Raw genomic sequence first — 20,904 nt, 5'->3', positions numbered from 1 at the left:
TATAAAAGTAGATAAGTCTCTAGGTCCTGACAGGATATTCCCTGGGACCTTGAGGGAAGTTAGTGTGGAAATAGCAGGGGCTCTGACGGAAATATTTCAAATGTCATTAGAAACGGGATGGTGCCAGAGGATTGGCCTATTGCTCATGTTGTTCCATTGTTTAAAAAGGGTTCTAAGAGTAAACCTGGCAATCATCGGCCTGTGAGTTTGATGTCAGTGGTGGGTAAGTTGATGGAAAGTATTCTTAGAGATGGTATATATAATTATCTGGATAGACAGAGTCTGACTGGGAACAGGCAACACGGATTTGTGTGTGGAAAGTCATGTTTGACAAATCTTGTTGAATTTTTTTGAAGAGGTTACTTGGAAAGTTGACGAGGGTAAAGCGATGGATGTTGTCTATATGGACTTCAGTAAGGCACTTGACAAGGTTCCACACAGAAGGTTAGTTAGGAAGGTTCAATCGTTAAGTATTAATATTGAAGTAGTAAGATGGATGGGAGATGCCAGAGAGTAGTGGTGGATAACTGTTTGTCAGATTGGAGGCCAGTGACTAGTGGTGTGCCTCAGGGATCTGTACTGGGTCCAATATTGTTTGTCATATATATTAATGATCTGGCTGATGGGGTGGTAAATTGGATTAGTAAGTATGCAGATGATACTAAGATAGGTGGAGTTGTGGATAATAAAGTAGGTTTTAAAAGCTTGCAGAGAGATTTAGGCCAGTTAGAAGAGTGTGCTGAAAGATGGCAGATGGAGTTTAATGCTGATAAATGTGAGGTGCTACATTTTGGTAGGACTAATCAAAATAGGACATACATGGTAAATGGTAGGGCATTGAAGAATGCTGTTGAACAGAGGGATCTAGAAACAATGGTGTATAGTTCCCTGAAGGTGGAATCTCATGTGGATAGGGTGGTGAAGAAAGCTTTTGGTATGCTGGCCTTTATTAATCAGAGCATTGAGTATAGGAGCTGGGATGTAATGTTGAAAATGTATAAGGCATTGGTAAGGCCAAATTTGGAGTATTGTGTACAGTTCTGGTCACCGAATTATAGGAAAGATGTCAACAAAATTGAGAGAGTACAGAGAAGATTTACTAAAATGTTACCTGGGTTTCATCTCTAAAGTTACAGAGAAAAGTTGAACGAGTTGGGTCTTTATTCTTTGGAGCGTAGAAGGTTGAGGGGGGATTTGATAGAGGTATTTAAAATTATGAGGGGAATAGATAGGGTTGACATGGATAGGCTTTTTCCATTGAGAGTGGGGGAGATTCAAACAAGAGGACATAAGTTGAGAGTTAAAGGGCAAAAGTTTAGGGGTAACATGAGAGGGAACTTCCTTACTCAGAGATTGGTAGCTGTGTGGAACGAGCTTCCAGCAGAAGTGGTTGAGGCGGGTTCGATGTTGTCATTTAAAGTCAAATTGGATAGCTATATGGACAGGAAAGGAATGGAGGGTTATGGGCTGAATGCAGGTTGGTGGGACTAGGTGAGAGTAAGAGTTCGGCATAGACTAGAAGGGCCGAGATGGCCTGTTTCTGTGCTGTAATTGTTATATGGTTATATACTCGCAGAGAGAGACTTTCAGCTCTCCTTTTCGTGAGACTACTTGCCAGCATTAAACAGTAAAAAAACTAAATCAAATCAATATTTGGTGTGACCACCGTCTGCTTTTAGAACTGCATCATTTCTCTTAAGTACACTGTTGTGCAGTTTTAGAAGAAAATTAGCTGGTAGGTCATTCCAAACGTCTTGGAGAACTTGCCACAGTTCTTCTGCGGACTTGGCTGTTTTGCTTGCTTCTTGTCTCCAGGCAATCCCAGACAGCCTTGATGATGTTGAGATCAGGGCTCTGTGGAGGGCATACCACAGAGCTTCTTGTTCTTCTTTTTGCTTAAGATAGATTTTTTTATGTTCGTGGCCAAGTATTTGAGGTCATTGTACTGCTATAGAGTAGATTTGGGACCAACCAGATACCTCCTTGATGGTATTGTGTGATGCATGAGAATTTGCATGCACTGTACTATTTAGCATTGAGGATTCCATTCAGTCTGACCAGACAGTCAACTGCATTTGCAGAAATACAGCCCCAAACCTGCAGGGAACCTCCGCTGTGTCCCACGGCTTGACTACAGATGCTCATCATCCAGAATTTCAAATTTTGACTCAGCAGTCCAGAGCACTTGCTGCCATTGTTCAGCACCCCAGTCCTTGTGTTTTTATGTGGCAGTGAGGCTCTTGACTTTGTTTCCACTTCAGAGGAATGGTGTTTTGGCAGCAACTCTTCCATGAAGGCCACTTCTGACAAGATTTCTCCACACTATAGGGGAATATTTGGGTTCCAGTGGCTTCTTTGAGTTCAGAGCTGATAGAACAGGAATTCTTCTGATTTGGAAGGGTCGTCAGTTTGACGTATCTCTCGTTTGCTGCACTCAGTTTATGTAGCCAACCACTGGGTTTCTGTTCCTCAACCCTGCCCATTTTCTTTGTGCTTCTTCCAAAGTGCTTGGACAGCACATCTTGAAACTCCTGTCTACTGCAAAATTTCTGCTTTGAAGAGATCTTGGTGATACAGGATGATAACATTGTGTTTTGTTGCTGTGCTTGCTCTTGCCATGGTGTAAAAATTGATGATTTAAAGGTTAAACTGTCACATCTGCCACACCTTCATCTTTTAATTTGGTTGTCCTTCACCCAGCCTGATTAATCCTACACCCGTTTCTGTTTCAGTTAATCAGTTTATTTCATTCAGTTCATTGTGTCATTGATCATTAGCATCGTTTGTTATCTTTATTTAATCATGCACTGAGCTATATACCCACAAAACAATCATTTCTATGTGAAAAATGGTCTATTACTTAATATACTACTTCCTTTAATGAAATACAAAAAATTCTCTGTAACATTACTACTTCCCCTGGGTTCCCTCCTCCTTCCCTTTCTCCTATGGTCCACTCTCCTCTCCTATCAGATTCCTTCCTCTCCAGCCCTTTACCTTTCACACCCACCTGGCTTCACCTATCACATTCCAGCTAGCCTTTTCCCCTCCCCCAACCTTTTTATTCTGGCATCTCCTCCCTTCCAAGGGTCTCGGCCTGAAATGTTGACTGTTTATTTCCATAGATGCTACCTGATCTGCTGGGTTCCTCCAGCATTTTGTGTGTGTTGCTGTGTAACAGTTAATTTGGAAAGTTAATGTTGGGAAATCTAAACTTAGTTCTTTTCTACTGATACAGGAATGCAGAAGACAAAAAATAAACATATAAAACAGAATTTTATATAAAAGAATCTCGGGTGCCTATAAATTTTGCACAGTACTGTATATTCTTTGGAGTTTAGAAGAATAAGGAGTGATCTTATAGAAGCAAATAAGATCTTGAGGGGAAATGAGTAGACGTCATGATCTTTCCACCAGTGGGAGAGTGTCAAAGGATATAGTAACGAGATTGAGAATAGTCATCTAAAACTTGACATCTGTTGGAACTTCTTACAAATTGTGATTTGAGTCTCCTCGTTCTTCCCTCTGCCTCCTCCCCAAGCTTTGTGGAGGCTGGATTACTGTGGGTATTTAAAGAGTAGGAAGACACTTGAAAGATCAGGGAATTGAGATGTTATGGGGGCCTGGCACAGAAGACATGAGGGCTGGGCAGATCAACCAGATCGTACAGCACAGCAGGCTCAAGGGGCCAAGTGACCCTAGTCTAGCTCTTATTTTCTTGCACTCTAATGGGAAAATAGATGCTTTACTGAAAGTATTAACATTAAATATACATGAGAGAATAGAAAAGGCGATGAAGTAAATTTGAGGATTTCTAAATAATGAAAAGATACAGGAAAGTAGGTTTATGAAATGATATTTAACATGGATAGGAGAATGAGTTGTACTTGACTGCAGTGCAATTCTTTCCAAGGCAAAAAATTTTTGTCCATTCTTGATTTTTCTGCACTTTTTCATTAGTTTGAAGTCCTCCAATTTGATTAATTTTTGGAGTATATTTAACAATTCATTGTATTTCTGAAGCATCTACTTGTCGATCAAACATGTCTTTTTAATCTTTGTCACATCCTTCTGGTAATTATTTTTCAATGTTTTACCACTTTGTTTATTAACCTCAGTAGAAGTTGTAAAAATGTTACAGGGGTGACTAAGCTTCAGAGCAATACTAAAATAAATAATAACTATGATACTGAGTACACAATTTAATACGGTGCTGATTGGTTTGATAGTTTCTTTGAATGCCTGGGTACTTCATAAAGTCAGGAAGTATTGAGAATATGGTAAATAAATTAGTAAATTATTTCATTGTTGTCTCATATACCAAGATACAGTGAAAAACTTGTCTTCAATACCCTTGGTACAGATCATTTCATTACAACAGTGCATTGAGGTGGTACAAGGTAAAACAAGAACAGAGTGCAGTGTAGGCAATCAGTTATGTACAAGGACAGAACGAGGTAGATTGTCAAGTTGAGAGTCTACCTTAGTATACAAGGGAGCCCTTCAATATACTTATACCTGCAGGGTAGAAACTGTTTTGAGCCTGGTCTTTGAGGACCAGAACCTAGAAGCAAGCATGTAATGCTGAGGCTTTATAAGGCATTGGAGTAGTTGGAGTATTGTGAGCAGTTTTGGGGCCCTTATCTAAGCATTGGAAAGAGCCCAGAGGAGGTTCATGAGATTTCTGGAATAAAAGCGTTAACATGAAATGAACTTGATGCCTCTGGGCCTCTGTCATTATAAGAATGACAGTGATGGTGGGTGGTGGGGGGAAGGATCTCAATAAAACCCACCTGATATTAAGAAGCCTGTATAGTGTGGACATGCAGAGGATGTTTCCAATAGTGGTAGAGTCTAGGACCAGAGGGCACAGGCTTGGAATAGAAGGACACCCTTTAGAACAGAGATGTGTAAGAATTTCTTTAATCAGAGGGTGGTGAATCAGTGCAATTCATTGCCACAGATGGCCATGGAACCCAAGCAGATGTTGATAGGTTTCAATAGGTACATTTAATGTCAGAAAAATGTATACAATATACATCCTGAAATTCTTTTTCTTCGCAAACATCCACGAAAACTGGAGTGCCCCAAAGAATGAATGACAGTTGAATGTTAGAACCCCAAAGCCCCTCTCCCACACACAAGGAGCAGCAAAGCGACGCCCCCCTCCCCCACCAGCAAAAAAAGCATCTGCACCCTCCACCGAGCACTGGAGTGTGCAGCAAAGCATCAATAAAGATACAGACTTGTGGTATCCCAAAGACTACTCATTCACCCGGTATTCGATATACCACAGACTCGCTGTCTCTCCCTAATAAGGGAAAAAGAGGTGACCCCGTTTCACAGCGAGAAAGGAGACATAACAAAACAACTTGCTGATTTATGGTGTTAAAAGTCTGTTGCGTCGCTTTTTCCTAGCTCTGTGCCCAAAGATCTCAGGTTTCCAGGGGCACAGCCAGCAGCCAACTCACTGCTTTCAATCTTCTGTGTACTTCCACGATGTACCAGGCAGTAGCACTAACCTTGAATCTGCCGGCCTCCACAGCCACGAAAAATCCGGCACCCTGAAGGCGCGCTAGTCTTCCGTGCTGCATCCTTGGCAAATTGAAAAACGGCCGGTCCTAAGGCCCAGAGAGCGGGTCCCTTTTCCACAAAGAACCAAAGTCAGCATGTAACTCCAGGTCAGGGTCTTCAAAAGAATTCTGAAAAGGGAAAAATGAGATATTAAAGATATAAATAGAGCTGTTTCCAAAGATGTAAGCAAAGGAGTCATTATTGGGTGCCGTTATCCTAAGCTGCGCAGTCCATTCTTGTTTAGTAAGGCCATCAAGGGTTACAGGGAGAGGCAGGAGAATGGGGTTGAGAGGAGAAAGTAAATCAGTCATGATGGAATAGTGGAGCAGACACTGGGCTGAATGTCTTATGGTGATACCTGCTTTCAGGTTTTTGTTTCTTCTGCCCAATGAGAGAAGAGAGAATGTCTGGAGTAGGTGGGTCTTTGATTATGTTGGCTGCTTTACCAAGGCAGTAAGAAGTGTTGACAGAGACCATGGAGGGGAGCCTGGTTTCTGTAATGTACTGAGCTTGTCCATAACTCTGCAGTTCCTTGCTGAGACGGGCAGGCAGAGCAATTGCCATACCAAGTCTTGAAGGTATGATGTTTTCCTCTAATGTCAAAATGTTTAAAGGTTAAGGTTCATGGGCAGAGCACACTGCGCATCATAAACCTTTTTGGGTAAAAATTTTGACTTTGGTTGCTATGTGTGCTAAAATGTCAAGTGTACCAATGTACAGGGAACTATGCTTTCAGGGAGGAGAAATTAACTCCCTTGTTGCAGCCAGATCCCCAACTCCTTGGCCTGCAACCAGATAACCAACTGAAAATAAGTGTCTGTTTTCTCTGCCCAATAACTGCCCAGTTATTTCACAGTCAATTCAGTCCTGGTCCAATACATTAATATGTGTTTTCCAGTAGAAGGCTTGGATTCATGGTCACTATATCTGACAGGAGAGGCATTGCCTCTCAATCGTTTGCCAAGTGCTCACATCTGCTCTGGCTGAGGTCAACCAAGATCAGGCGAGTTTGGCTTAGTGTGGATTTTACAGCAAGCTTCTTCTGATAAAAAGGTAACCAGTATGAATAAATACCTCTTATAAAACATATTTTTATAAATAATGACTTTGCAATTCTTTCCTCCCTCAATTGTTAACATCTGCTGGCTTTGTACTTAATCCCTCACTGTTCTTTCTGTCCTCTTCACCCTGTCCCTAAACTCTATGTAACTTCCTTTCAAGCTATTTTCGGTGGTTTCCTCTGGCATTACTGAACATTTGCTGCCTCCAGTCTATTTCACCTCTCCTTTCAGAGGTTGTTCATACATTTCATTTCTGCTACATGCATGATTTGATATGCAATCGCCTTAACTTTAGCAATTGCTTTACAAAATACAAGTGTTAAAGCGGCTTTATTAACTAGATCGTTGCGCAGTATTATTTAAAGCCTGCAGATTATGCCTTAATCTTGTTTCGTCTGCATATGCCATATATTTCTGTAGTGAACACTGCAGTATTTGGTTGGAAGGATTAATGGGCAACTATTTACAGTGTATTAGATGTCACTGAGGTTGAGGGGGGCAATGTTGTCCTCAGGCAGGAAGTGTAGGATGACCCTCACTTCAAGTTTCAACAACCGACCTGAAAATCCCTGACACTGCCTCAAACTATAGTCTTGAACTGATCGGAAAATCCCTAACAGTCTCAAATTGTAGCGTTCTTGAACCAATCTGAAAAATCCCTAACACTACCACCTCCTAGCACAGTTGGAGATTGGCAGCTATGAGGTTGTGGGCATCCCCAAGAAGTGACTGAAAGAAGATTGTAGTTGGGAATTTAACATCCAAGGATGCACATGTATCAAAAAGACAGGCAAGTAGGCACGGGAGGTGGGGTGGCTCAGTCGTTGAAAATTGAAATCAAATCCTTAGAAAGAGGTGCTATTGGATCAGAAGATGTGGAATTCTTGTGAGTAGAGTTAAGAAACTGCAAGGGTAAAAAGACCTGATGGGAGTTATTGAAACTAATTGAATATTGAAGGGCTGAATAGAGTGAATATGGAGAGGATGTTTCTTGTAGTGTAGGAATCTAGAACCGGAGGGCACAGCTTCAGAACTGAGGGATGTCCGTTTAAAACAGATGAGGAAAACTTTCTTTAGCCAGACGGTGGTGAATCTGTGGAATTATTTTGCCGCAGGCAGCTGTGCAGGCCAAGTCATTGGGTATATTTAAGGCGGAGTTTGATAGGTTCTTGATTTATCAGTGTATCAAAGGTTATGGGGTGAAGGCGGGAAACTTAGAGTTAAGAAGAAGAGTCTTGGCGTGGAACATCGACTATATTCATTTCCATAGATTCAGTCTGACTTGCTGAATTCCTCCAGCATTTTGTGTGTGTTGCTGAGGAAAATTAGGCTGAAAGGGACAATAAATGAGCCACGATGGAATGGCGAGGCAGACTCCAATCTATTTAATAGCCTAATTCTACTCCTTGGTCGTATGGTCTGTTGTGACCCAAAAATCCTCAACACTACCTTGGACTATATTTCGTTTGTCTCTCTAAATCTGCAATAATGTCATAATGTTTATTTTGTTGCCCAGTTTATGTTAACTGAGATTTGTCATGTTTGTACTGTGCTGCGGCAAAAACCAGGTGTTCATAAATTCAGAATTTTGTGTGTGTGTGTTAGATGAGATGGGACTTGTTGTCCTAAGTCAATATAATGCATTTTCAAGGAGCAGTGTTCTATTGAAAAGATCACAAGCAAGAAAACTTAAAAACATAACTCTAACATTACAAGAGTTAAGATGAGTTTGGGGAATGTCCTCTTGTGAGGCTACTGGACTAAGGTTAAACTGGAGCCAGTAACAACTACATCACTGCTGACTCTACAACCTATAGATTCAGTTTCAAGAACTCTACGACAGATCATGCACCTTCTCGCTGTTGCCATCAGGAAGAAGGTACAGGAGCCTCCGGACCCACAGCACCTGATTCAGGAACAGTTACTACCCCTCAACACCAGGCCTTTTGAACTTCATTCAACTGCACTTGCTCCGTTTCTGAACTGTTCCCACAACATATGGATTCACTTTCAAGGACTCTTCATCTCGTGTTCTCGACACTTATTGCTTATTTATTTATTACTATTTTTTCCTTTGTATTTGCAGCTTGTGGTCTTTTTCACACTGGTTGTTTGTCCAACATGTTGGATGTGGTCTTTCATTGAGTCTATTTACTGAGTTTGCCTGCAAGAAAATGAATTTCAGGGTTTTATATGGTACTTTAATAATAAATTTACTTGGAACTTCATGAACGGTTATTTCCTTTTTTTATTAATTGCAGGATTTATCTTTTGCATATTGGTTGTCAGATTGATGGCGTAAACATAACTAATGAAGAAATACAATGGAATTAATGAAAAGCTATTTCTAGTACAGATATGTCTTTTGATAATTTTTTTTGAACTTTTAGATTTTTCTTACTGGTATAGTAGATGATATTTTTCTTCAAATTTTACACTTTGAAACTCAGAAATTCTTCCTTCTAAATTTTTATTTCCATAGTCTTGGGACGTATTCTTTCGCAATGCTAACACGGGAGCACCACCAGGCACTGCTTACCTAAGTCCTCCTCCGCTGGGTGCAAGTCCGGCTTTCTTACCTCAGGCCCAGTCCAGGATAATTGCACAACCAAACGTGGACAAGTTAGTAGAGGATCACTTGGCTGTGCAGTCACTCATCAGAGCATATCAGGTAGTCAGCTGGGCGCCAATCACAGTGAATCTTTTCTGTTGTTAATGTCTTTATCAGAGTGTTGTAAATTTTATGAACGTTCTGTAAGCACAAAAGATTCTGCAGATGAGGAGCAAACACAAGTTGCTGGAAGAACTCAACAGGTCAGGCAGTATGTATGGAAAAAGAACGATGAGTCCCCCCTCTCAGGTCGGAGGAGCAAAACCTCCTATTTCACCTGCTTAGTCTCCAACCTGACAGTGTGAACATCGATTTCTCTTAACTTCCAATAATTTCTACCCCCACCCTTACTTTTTCTCATTGCCTATTCTGGAGATCCTCTTACCCCTTCTCTTCTCTTCACCTGCCTATCACCTCACTCTTCTTCCCTTCTCCCATGGTCCACTATCATCTCCTGTTAGGTTCCTTCTCTAGTCCGTTACCTCCTCCGCCTATCGCCTCTCTCACTCATCGACCTTCCCCCTCACCTGGTCTCATCTGGTTTTACCTATTACCTTCTAACTTGTACTCCTACCCCTCCCCCGCATCTATGGATTGATACTACCTGACTTGCTTAAGTTCCTCTAGCATTTTATGTGTGTGTGTTGCTCTAGATTTCCAGCATCTGCAGAATCTCTTGTAATATATTATCTCACTCAATGGCTGTTTCCCAACCAATGAGCTAGAAATACTGTCTTAATAATCACCTTGTTTTGCCTCTGCTCTCTGGCTTGCATGACTACAAAGAATTTTAAATTCTATAATGACCGCATAAGCTTCCGTTGTGGCAGGAATTGCTGAATAACAGCAAAAGTTGACTTTTGTTCCCCACTTGACTTGGCCTAGGGGCACAGAGTCCAACTGTACATCCTAAAGAGTGATAAGATTGGTAAAGATAAGAATTTGGAGCCTAGATTAGATCGGAGTGTAATTTTAATGACTGTTCCATGCAGAGATTTGTGTTTATGTGGCAACATGTATGTACTTTGATAATAAATTTGAACTTCAGAACTACATTTCAAATGACACCATCCTCACCAATTGCTGTTATTTGTCAACCTATGCAATGTTTATTGACCAATGTTTATTACACAATCCTTAAAGCAGATCAAGTTGGTTGCTTTAATATTGATGCATTGAACTTTGTTACCTAATACACTTTCAGGTAATGGGTATAGCCGCCGCACTGGTAAACACCATTTGATGAAGTGTTATTTATCTGCCACTTCTCGAATGACAATTAAACTTGAACTTGATCAGGAAAGGATCCGTGGGACTCAAAACCTCAGCAGAACGGATGCTACAACACTAGACTTCTCACAGTCAATATCTGCCATGAAAAGAATCCTGAGATCCATTTGTTGCCATGCTGACTTTATTTCCTTTGATCTGCATACTGGCCTGCCATTGATTTTGTCTCCTTGCTGTGATACTGTCCTCAAGAAAGTGTAGGTGGGGATAGTTTGTTGAGGAACCTTCAGCAAAACAAATATCCAGGGGCATCATGGCCGCCTTTGCTGATAACCAAGGCGTGAAGTTAGAAAAGAGCTATGCAGGTTACAGAGGAAACTCTTGAGGCTGGAAGCCTATCATTGAAGAGTAAATGATGTCAGCAGGAGAGGAAAACTAGGGACAGTTACATAACTTTGTTTCATGTTCTTTATGATCCTACCTGCTGTGTGTACAGTTGATATCTGCTGAAAGATCCATTTTGTTTGCACTAAACGCATTGATAAAGAGATCATGGAATAGACCAGTTAGCCATTTTCTTGAAATTTGGCTGATCTGCACTCTTCTCTTATTTAGGCCATATATCACAGCTACAATTTTTTAAAAGACATTTTTTTGCCTACCTACATTCACTCCTCACCTGATTTCAACTAACACTTGCGAGCTTGTTCACCTTCCTCTTACCCCACTTATTTATTCTGGCTTCTTTCCCCATTCCTTTCCAGTCCTGATGAAGGGTCTCAGCTTCAGACATCAACTGTTATTCCCCTCCATAGATGCTGCTTGACCTAAGTGTATACCAGCTCTCAGAACAATGCTATCAACTTCATTACACTGCTCATTTCTCTGCTGTTTTTTGCAAGTGTTTATCAGCTCTTCTCCTGGCCCCGGGCTTTCTGGACATTGTCTTATACAGAAGTGACCAGGGTTGCTGTTACTGATTAACACACACAAAACGCAGGAGGAACTCAGCAGGTCAGGCAGCATCTATGGAGGCGGATGAACAATTAACGTTTTGGGCCGAGACCCTTTATCAGGACTGGAAAGGAAGGGGTAGAAGTAAAAATAAGATGGTAGAGAAGGTGAATGAATACAAATTGGCAGGTGGTAGGTGAAGCCAAGTGAGGGGGAAGGTGGGTGAGTGAGAGAGGGGGATGAAGTGAGAAGCTGGAAGGAGAAAGGGCTAAAGAAGGAATCTGATAGGAGAGGAGAGTGGACCGTGGGAGACAGGAAAGGAGAAGGAGCACCATAGGGAGATGATAGACAGATGAGGAGAAGTGAACAGGTAAGATGGGAGTCAGAATGGGGAATGGAGGAAAAAGGAGAAGGGGGCAGACCCAGAAATTACCAGAAGTTAAAAGAAGTCGATGTTCATGACATCAGATTGGTAGCTACCATGATTAAGTGTTGCTCCTTCAACCTGAGAGTGGCCTCATCATGTCACTAGAGGGCACACTCCTTAATGTTGAAATGGGAATGGAGATTGGAATTAAAATAGTTTGGCACAGGAAAACCCTGCTTGTTGCAGATGGAGTGAAGGTGCTTGACAATGCGGTCCATCAGTCTACCTCGGGTTTCACCAGTGTAAAGGAGGCTGCACTGGCTGTTACTGATCACCCTCTTCTGCTGGAATGTAATCATTAATTGAGGACCAAATGAGGCCTGACACTTACCTCCAACATCACCTTTGTAGTAGAATATCTTATTGTTCCCAGAGTCACTTGTCCTTGAAGCAGCCAGTGCTTGTGAACTGGTCAAGCCTGTTCTAATCACTGTCAAAAGAGAATGTAGAAGATGAACTACTCCATGTTAATAGTTATTATATTTATAATTCAGACTATAAGATTTACTTCGGCCAATAATATACATATCATTCAAATTATATAATTCTCTGTATTTCAGAGTGTTCATTGTAAAATTGGAGAAGCATGCTAAGTGATCTAATGAAGGTACTTGTAATGTGTAAGTATTGTGTCGTACCCCAGCACAGAAAATTTGTTCTTGAATATTCTTGTTCCTTATTCACAGGTCAGGGGTCACCACATCACTAAACTTGATCCACTTGGCATTAATATAGTAGATTTTGATGAGTCTCGTACTGCTTTTCCTGTTGGCACCTCCAACCTTGGTGAGATGTTTTAAAAATTCTGAGTATTTTTGAAAATATGTAAATTGTTCTTTCTCCTTTTCTTCCCCTTCTCTTCCACCATCCCCTCTTCTCCATTCTTTTCCACGTTCCAGATACGAGGGCATCATGTTGCGCAGCTGGACCCTTTAGGAATTCTGGATGCGGACCTGGAGTCGTCCGTTCCAGCTAACCTAGCCACTTCCTCAAACGGACTTGGTGAGGGCTCTCGAATGGATGGCGTTCCCTTTGTTTGAGCTCCTCTGTCTAGATTTTGCAACGTAGAATTTTGGCTTTCAGTTTTCAGCTATGAGAGATGCATGAACCGCTGAACCCTTTCCCTGACCTGTTCTGTAAGCTGGCTCTGATTCCAAAATACCGATTGCATTAAATAAAACCAGTGCCTAGGTGGGGCCCTGCAACATGGTACTCTGTCCAATCTATATCTCTAGCTTCCAATTGCAATTTTAACCGTAAAAACTTATTTATCATCTCCCCAAAGTAATTAAATATTAATCTGTATTTGTACTAAGCAATAGCTGTCTGGACCTTGATGCAAAATCTGTTGTCAATCAACCTAATTTCATATATATATATATATATATATAATTGGACTTGATGATCACTGAAGGTGATTTTTGAGATACTGAAACCACTTATCTCAGCTCCATTGGAACATTTTTAAACGTGGCATTTTTAAAATTCTATTTGTTTTTTTTTAAAGCAAATTTCAACAGTAACTCCAGTTCTTTCCACTGTGGTAAGATGCTGGTTAGTACTGGGTACAGCCACACCTGTAGTAATATACCTCAGCAGTCTTTGTTCTAGTGGCTATTCTCCACATCAAGCCTCCTTGGTGAATTTTCAGGCAATCAGACCTTGCCAACAGTTGAGTTTGACATCAAAATACATCCGTGTATATACTTGTTAGCAGAGACTGATTATCAAGTCATTTTGTTTATCTTGCCAACACTTCCTTGACAGATTTGAAAAAAACCTCATTCATGTCTGTCTTCGTGATAATAGACAGTGCTACCAAACGGAGGCTTATGTGACAGTGTCCTGCCTGGTGTGTATGAATATGGCCTGAAGTTAATAGTAGCTGTTATTGGGCTAGATACTTTTGAATTCAAATACTTCAAAGCAGCGTACAGAAATAACTTCTGAACATCTCAAACTGTTGCTGTGGTGATGTTTTCCTTAATGTTTTCTGTGCACACTTAATCACGGAATGATTTCATCCTAATTCATGCACTAATTTGAATCTGCTCACTAATTGCTTAAGTAGTTACTAACCATAGAAGTGAGATTAGTTTTGCTGATCTACTGAATTTTGCGTTCCCGTAATGTCGCGCGGATGCCTTGTGTAAACACATTTCTCATTTGGTATACATTAATATGCAATGAAAAGTACAATTTGCTTTGTTTTTTTTGTATCTTCTTTTCGAAGCATGGACACCTTTTTAAAAAGAAAAGTGTTCAATATTTTCAATTCCCCCCCAATCGTGCAATTTCCTTTTAATCATCCCATTCACTGGCATGCTTCCTTTCCTAAAGAAGATATGCATTGTTGAAAGAACATGCAACCCAGTAGCTGTTCTGTTGGTCAGAAGTGAATTGGGGAGGGAGAAAAGAGCTGGTGGGTGCTGAAACTATTGTGACTTGTATGATCTGGGCCTGAGTCTGTACTTTGTATCTGAAAGCCGGGTACAATAACAGGCAATTGCAGTAAAGCAGTGATTTGATACTCTTTATCGTCCTATGGAAGGATGGCAGCAATGGAGTTACACCGGAAGATGTGAATGAGGAAATGTCCAAGGTGTGAGCTGCAGTGTTGGTCTCCTTCCTCCCCTTCTTTCTAACACTTACAGCCAAACTAAACATGGTCAAGTGAAAGAACAATTAGAGTGTAACTTGACGAGTTCCAGGCTAACAGCAAGGCAGCTCCAATCAACTGGCTAAAGAACAGCATTGGCAGAACTCTGGGGTGGGGGGGGGAGGGCTAACCTTCCTATTTTGTGAATTGAGATGATACAGCGTAAGCTATTATATACTGAAATGGACAAATAGGGTCTAAAATGTTGAAAAACCCTGAAGTCCTTTGCCTTAATTCTCTGTTTGGTGTCTCCAACCTGATCGCATGTATTCCATCTGGGTAGCTGCCAACTGTTGAATATCGATTTCTCCTTCTGGTAAATAAATACTTCTCTCTCCACTTCCCCCTCACCTTTTCTTCTATTTCCCACTCTGGCCTCTTAACTCTTCTGAGCTGCCTGTCATCTCCCTCCTTCCCCTTCTCCCCTTCTACTCTGCTCTCCTATCAGATTCCCTCCCCTCCTGCCCTTTACTTTTCCCACCCACCTGGCTTCCCCTATCATCGTCTAGCTATCCTTCTTCCCTTTTCATTCCGGCGTCTACCCCCTTCCTTTCCAGTCATGATGAAGAGTCTCAGCCCGAAATATCGACTGTTTATTAATTTCCATAGATGCTGCCTGACTTGCGGAATTCCTCCAGCATTTTGCTTGTGTTGCTCTTGGTTTTTAAGACTTGGCTTGGAAGTGAAATTCACAGTATTGTGTTCTGTAGATGGAGTCATTTGGCTCTGTACCTCTGCTCTTTTAAAAGGGTGTCCAATTAATTCTACTTCGCAGCTCTTCCCCCCACCACCTTAGCCTAAAGCTTGTTCCCATTGCAAGAGTTTATTTACTGTTGAATCTGCTTCACTCTTTGAGGAAGTGTAGGTTGCCTTTAATTCTGCCAATCTCCTTCAGTCTGTACACTGCATTCTGTGGACAGTCCAAAGTTCAACGACTGGATTTGCTTGTGGTGCTCCAGCTGAGGCCAAATGATGTTTTAAATAATTCAGTATTTCTTCCTTGCTCTTGTACTCCCCCTCCCCCTGTTTATAAAGCTAATGATACTCTTTTAAAATAAACATTCCAATCTATTCCACTGTCCTCAAGCGAACATATAATTCCAGATCTCTCTGTTTTAGCATTCAAAGCTGTTTCATTTTGTGTATGTTCTCTCATCATTCTTCATACAACACGTCTGCCCCTTTCATAAGCAGACCCTGCTGGTATCTGTCACTGTATTTGGACTTTAAATCATCTGCACACCCATTCCTGATTTTATTATGAAGATCCCACTGTAGAGGAACACTTCTGCACTCTTCTAACCAGTCTAAAAAATAAACTTCCATCACTACTCTTTGCTCTTTAATGTAATATTTTTATTAGCCTTACCGGTGTCATTATTTTGTAACCAAGTCCATTTTGTATACTTTAAAAAAAAAATCGGTATACACCTCAATCATACTAGTTACATTTCCTCTCAGATACCTAATTATAAAAGTTGGTGAGTTTTATAGTCAGCACTATTTGTCATTAACAAATCTAGGCTGATATATTCCAAACATCAAATGGCCTTTTCCCAGAATAATGTCAAATGTGATTCTTCACCTCCGATATATTTGCTATGATTATTCTTCAGTTTTCAAAACGGCGTGTAAAATTCTTCTTCAGTCCTTCGGCAGCACTAAGGATATTATGGTGGCAACTCCCACACTTCTCATCTTTGCAATTCTCTTCAATCCTGTCAAGTCCAGGAGATTTTCAAATGGGATCACTGTAAAGTTCTTAAGTACCTCCTTTTCACAAATCTTATCTAGTTCTATTTCTCTACCACCTCTTCTTTTTGCAGTGAAAGTTAGCACTTTTTTTTGAAGACATATAAAGTTCATATCTAGTACCTCAGACTTTCCCTGTTTTAACTGACCTTCAATTTACCACCTTTATAAACGCCTTGGTTCTTGCGAATTTCTTCTAACACTCTTGTCTTTCGTTCTTTTTCAGTTCTTCTTTATACTTCTCAAGTTTAGCTTGTTTTTGGATCAATATGCCAAAATTTTTGTGCCCTTTTAGTTTTTTTTAAAGATTACCCAAGTGCGAACAGCTTTTGGATTGTCGACACTGTGGTATTTTTCCCGAGCAGTGCAGTTTTTAAATTTTAAAAAGCTGCTTGAAAGAAAACAACAGACGTCCCTTTCCCGGAGGCTGCTAAGTACAGTAGTGGGGTAAAAGCAAATGTCTGCAGCACATCTCAAATATATTTTTGACTTTTGGTGATGATTCAACACCATTTGCGATATCAGACAATAATCTTTTACCAAAGGAAGAGCAATGCTACACTCTGATTTTGCCTGACTTTTTGGCTGCCCTTTAACTCTCAATGTTGCTCAGCGTCCTGTCCTGAAACCACACTACTGAAGCCGTATAAGGGCAATTCATCTTGCTGTGTGTGGCGTGCAGTCTGCTGTGAAACAGCTGAGAGCTGTGCTACATCATCTTAACCACTTGAAAAGTAATTCATTGCATATCGAGCCCTTTGAAATAGTTCTGAGATATCCGATCAAGGCTCGGATTAGATGTAATTGTTTATTTTTATTTGTTTGAAGTTGTAGCAGTTACCACAAAGAGACCCGTTCATGCAGTGGAGTTGACGTGATTTGGCAAAATCCTGCAGTCCTTTCCCATGTGATGTTGCTGGTGTCTGTACCCGTGGCTACTGCTGTACTTACAGTGATATTCTTAGCTGGAAATAACTGGGCCTCATGCCAGTCCCATCCATGTGCACTTCCTACCTGTTCCAGGCCTGCTGTATGTTTTGCCAGACTGTGTCCTTGTCCTGCAGGCAGTTGTCAGAATTTGTGTTTAGTCCTTCAAATGTCAGGGCAACATGAAATGTTGCTGATTAAGCTAATCACAGACAACTAAAGACAGACTCTCTTGCTCTGTTCAGCTACTGATATACTATTGCTCTACAATCTGCTGATTTTTTGCAGTGGTTTGCTTCGTTGTATGAAACTCTTGAGGTCTTTGACCTCAAACCACCTCATGAATTTTATAAATGAACCATTACAGCTTGGAAAGAGACCATTTGGTCCTTCTATCTCTGTGCTAGCACTTTTAAGAGTAATCCAGTCAGTTTCTTTCTTTCTTCCCCTTCCCTTACCATGACAGTGTTTTATTTTAAAGTACACTCAGTGGCCACTTTGTTTAGGTACTTCCTGTATGTTTCTTATTTTTGGCTCCATCCTGTAAACTCTGGAGACTGTTCTGTGTGAAGATCCCAGGAGATCAGCACTTTCTAAGATACTCCACCCACCCCAACTAGCACCAACAATCATTCCACGGTCATGGTCAAAGTCACAGATCACATTTCTTCCCCATTCTGATAGTCTGAACAACAACTCAACCTCTGGACAATGTCTGCAATGTTTTTATGCATTGAGTTGCTGCCATGTGATCGGCTGATTAGATATTTGCATCAGTGGCCACTGAGTGTACGTCAGTGATAGTAAACCGGGGCTGAAAGGGGGAAATGGGCTGAAAATTTAGAGTTCCAGTGGAATCTGGTGGGGACAAGGGCATTTTTCAGGACATAGAGTATGGAATGCAGTGGTCTGTGTCTCAGGATAGGAGGTTGTAGTTTGGAGGTCAGAGATTTTATTCCGTCAGTGTGGAGTGCCAAGTATGCGCTTGATATAGACTATGGTTAATAGCGCAGACATTTTCTCTGTTACAGTCAATTTGTTTTTATCCGATCAGTGCCGTCCTATTATGACTATGCTAAAACTTTTTACGTTTATAAAAGACCTTAACTGTGAATCTACTCTTGTACATTTTCGCCTTTCAATTTTTTTCAGTTCTCCCTTGTACTTTTCAGATTTTGCCTGTTATTGAATTAATGTACCGAACATTAATACCAAAGATGCCGTTTCATTTTTAGTTTTTCTTTCAATGTTCAACATCTTGGAATGTCCCAAGTATTTTTTGGGCACTGACAAGTTCTTGAAGTGTGGTCACTGATGTATTGCAAGAAATAAACATTTTTCAATCTGTGGAGTTCCACAAACAGTAATTCTTTGGATGCATAATACTCTGCACAGCGCAACCATCCAAGCTGTCTAACTTAGCTGAGTCCCCAGTGTGCTGACCACATTCACTTGGCACTCATAACAACTAGGGAAAAATCTGCTGACATCTAATCCCCAGCCCATGGCTTTCTACCCCAAGGCCCAGATCTCCGGACACCATCTTCTGTTTCCCAGTAAGCTGTCTTCTCTCTCCCACTCACCAGATTTGTGATTTGTCTAGTCAGCAACTTTTCAGGGTTTTAAATCCTGCAGTGCCTTTCGTAATCCTGGAATGCCCCTCATATTCTGCAGGCAGTTAAATACTTTTGAAGCGCAGTTACTGATGTGCTGCAGGAAACGCAAGCATTTTCAACCATTGGACTCCCACAAACAGCAATGGAATAAGAACACTGTATTTTTTGGGATGTTGATGAGGCATACATATTGGCTGTTACTGGTGGCTGAAAATTATAGTAACATCCTCTGTGTCCTATGTAATGTCTAGAAATGCCTGCATTTTTCACCAGTTGAACTTCTGTTTCCAAAGGCTGACAATGTTCTTTGGGGCCTTGAAGCTATGCAACTAGAAACGCACCTTAATGCACCTCTTGTCTTCCCGATGTGCATCATCTGTTATTTATATCAAGGAGTTAACCTTGATGTGTTCGAGTTGCTTAATAAGAATAATAACACCCTCCTTACCAAGTGAAGGAGTAACACACAAATGTTGGAACTCTGCAGGTCAAACAGCATTCAATTGGTGAAAGGCCTTGATAGAGTGGATGTAGAGAGGACGCCGCCTCAGAATAGAGGTGTCCTTTTAGAACGGAGATGAGGAGGGATTTTGAATTGAATTGTGTTTAGTTCTTACATCCTTCACATACATGAGGAGTTAAAACCTTCACATTATGTCTCCACCTGAATGTGCAATCATAGTAATTTATAATAAATAGAACAGTCAGTGTAATATAGAGTACACTCAAATCAGCGTGAGTTCAGCAGTCTGATGGCCTGGTGGAAGAAGCTGTCCCGGAGCCTCTTGGTCCTGGCTTTTATGCTGCGGTACCGCTTCCTGAAGGTAGCAGCTGGAATAGATTGTGGTTGGGATGGCTTGGGGCCCCAGTGATCCTACGGGCCCCTTGTAAATGTCCTGAATCATTGGAATTTCACAACTACAAATGCACTGGGCCGTCCACACCACTCTCTGCAGAATCCTGCTATTAGGGAGGTACAGTTCCCATATTAGGCAGTGATGCAGCCAGGATGCTCTCAATTGTGCCCGTGTAGAAAGTTCTTAGGATTTGTGGGGCCATACCAAACTTCCTCAACCATCTGAGGTGAAAGAGGTGCTGTTGTGCCTTTTTTACCACACAGCTGGTGTGTACAGACCACATGAGGTCCTCGGTGATGTGGATGCTGAGGAACTTGAAGCTGTTTACCCTCTCAACCCCAGATCCATTGATTTCAATAGGGGTTAGCCCGTCTCCATTCCTCCTGTAATCCACAACCAGCTCCTTTGTTTTTATTGAGCCAGAGCGGTGAATCTGTGGAATTCTTTGCCACAGGCAGCTATGGACGCCAAGTCTTTATGTATATTTAAGGCAGAGGTTGATAGATTCTTGATTGGTCAGGGCATGAGGAGATCTGGGGAGAAGGCAGGAGATTGGAGTTGAGAGGAAAATTGGTTCAGCCATGATGAAATGGTGGAGCAGACTCATTGGGCCAGATGGCCTAATTCTGCTGATATATCTTATGGAAAATATCAAACAGTTGACGTTTTGGGCCGAGACCTGGAAAGGAAGGGGGAAGACCCCAGAATTAACAGGTGGGAAGAGGGTAGTTAGAAGGTGATGGCTGAAGCCAGGTGTGGGAAAGGTAAAGGGCTGAAGAGGAAGGAATCTGATAGAAGAGGAGGGTGGACCATAGGAGAAAGGGAAGAAAGAGGAGCACCAGGGGGAGGTGATAGGCAGGTGATGAGGTAAGAGACCAGAGTGAGGAATAGAAGAAGAGGTAAGGGGAGGGATTTTATTTTTCTCTGTTAGAGAAAATTAGAGAAGAGCTGAATTTCACCTGTGACTTGGGAGAACCACATTCAAGTTTGCCCTGGTTGCATCCCATCTCTAGCTGGGCATGAATTAGGGATAGCATTATAAGTGTACACTTATTGCATTCTACATTGTTAATGTCCTTCACTGCAACAAGAGCAAGAAATGAAAGGTCTTCCTGGTTCTCATGTTTCCTGCTGCAATTCACTTGGCAGGCAGACCCTGAAGCAGCATAGCCTCTGTTTGGTACACCTTTTCAGATCTTGATTTCTAGACGCACACAGATAATCGCCCCCAACTTT

At 41.4% G+C, this 20,904-nt stretch overlaps 1 protein-coding gene across 8 annotated transcripts in view; it reads left to right on the top strand.

The window, feature by feature from the left end:
• Nucleotides 1-20,904, top strand: part of LOC140201906 (2-oxoglutarate dehydrogenase complex component E1) — a 123,371-nt gene that overhangs the window by 32,752 nt on the left and 69,715 nt on the right. For 3 of the 8 annotated variants that reach the window (XM_072266693.1, XM_072266690.1, XM_072266691.1), the window contains exons 3-4: nt 9,118-9,306; nt 12,757-12,859. In XM_072266693.1, coding sequence (XP_072122794.1) covers nt 9,118-9,306; nt 12,757-12,859 — 292 coding nt within the window. Of the gene's footprint in view, nt 1-9,117; nt 9,307-12,543; nt 12,644-12,756; nt 12,860-20,904 lie in introns of those variants that run through there. The other 5 variants (XM_072266694.1, XM_072266692.1, XM_072266696.1 and 2 more) reach the window with 3 other exon arrangements.

This window comes from Mobula birostris, chromosome 8 (assembly GCF_030028105.1).
Source record: "Mobula birostris isolate sMobBir1 chromosome 8, sMobBir1.hap1, whole genome shotgun sequence".
NCBI classification, from domain to species: domain Eukaryota; kingdom Metazoa; phylum Chordata; class Chondrichthyes; order Myliobatiformes; family Myliobatidae; genus Mobula; species Mobula birostris.
The sequence above is the reverse complement of the archived record's forward strand: the minus strand, read 5'-3'. Positions and strand labels throughout refer to the sequence as shown.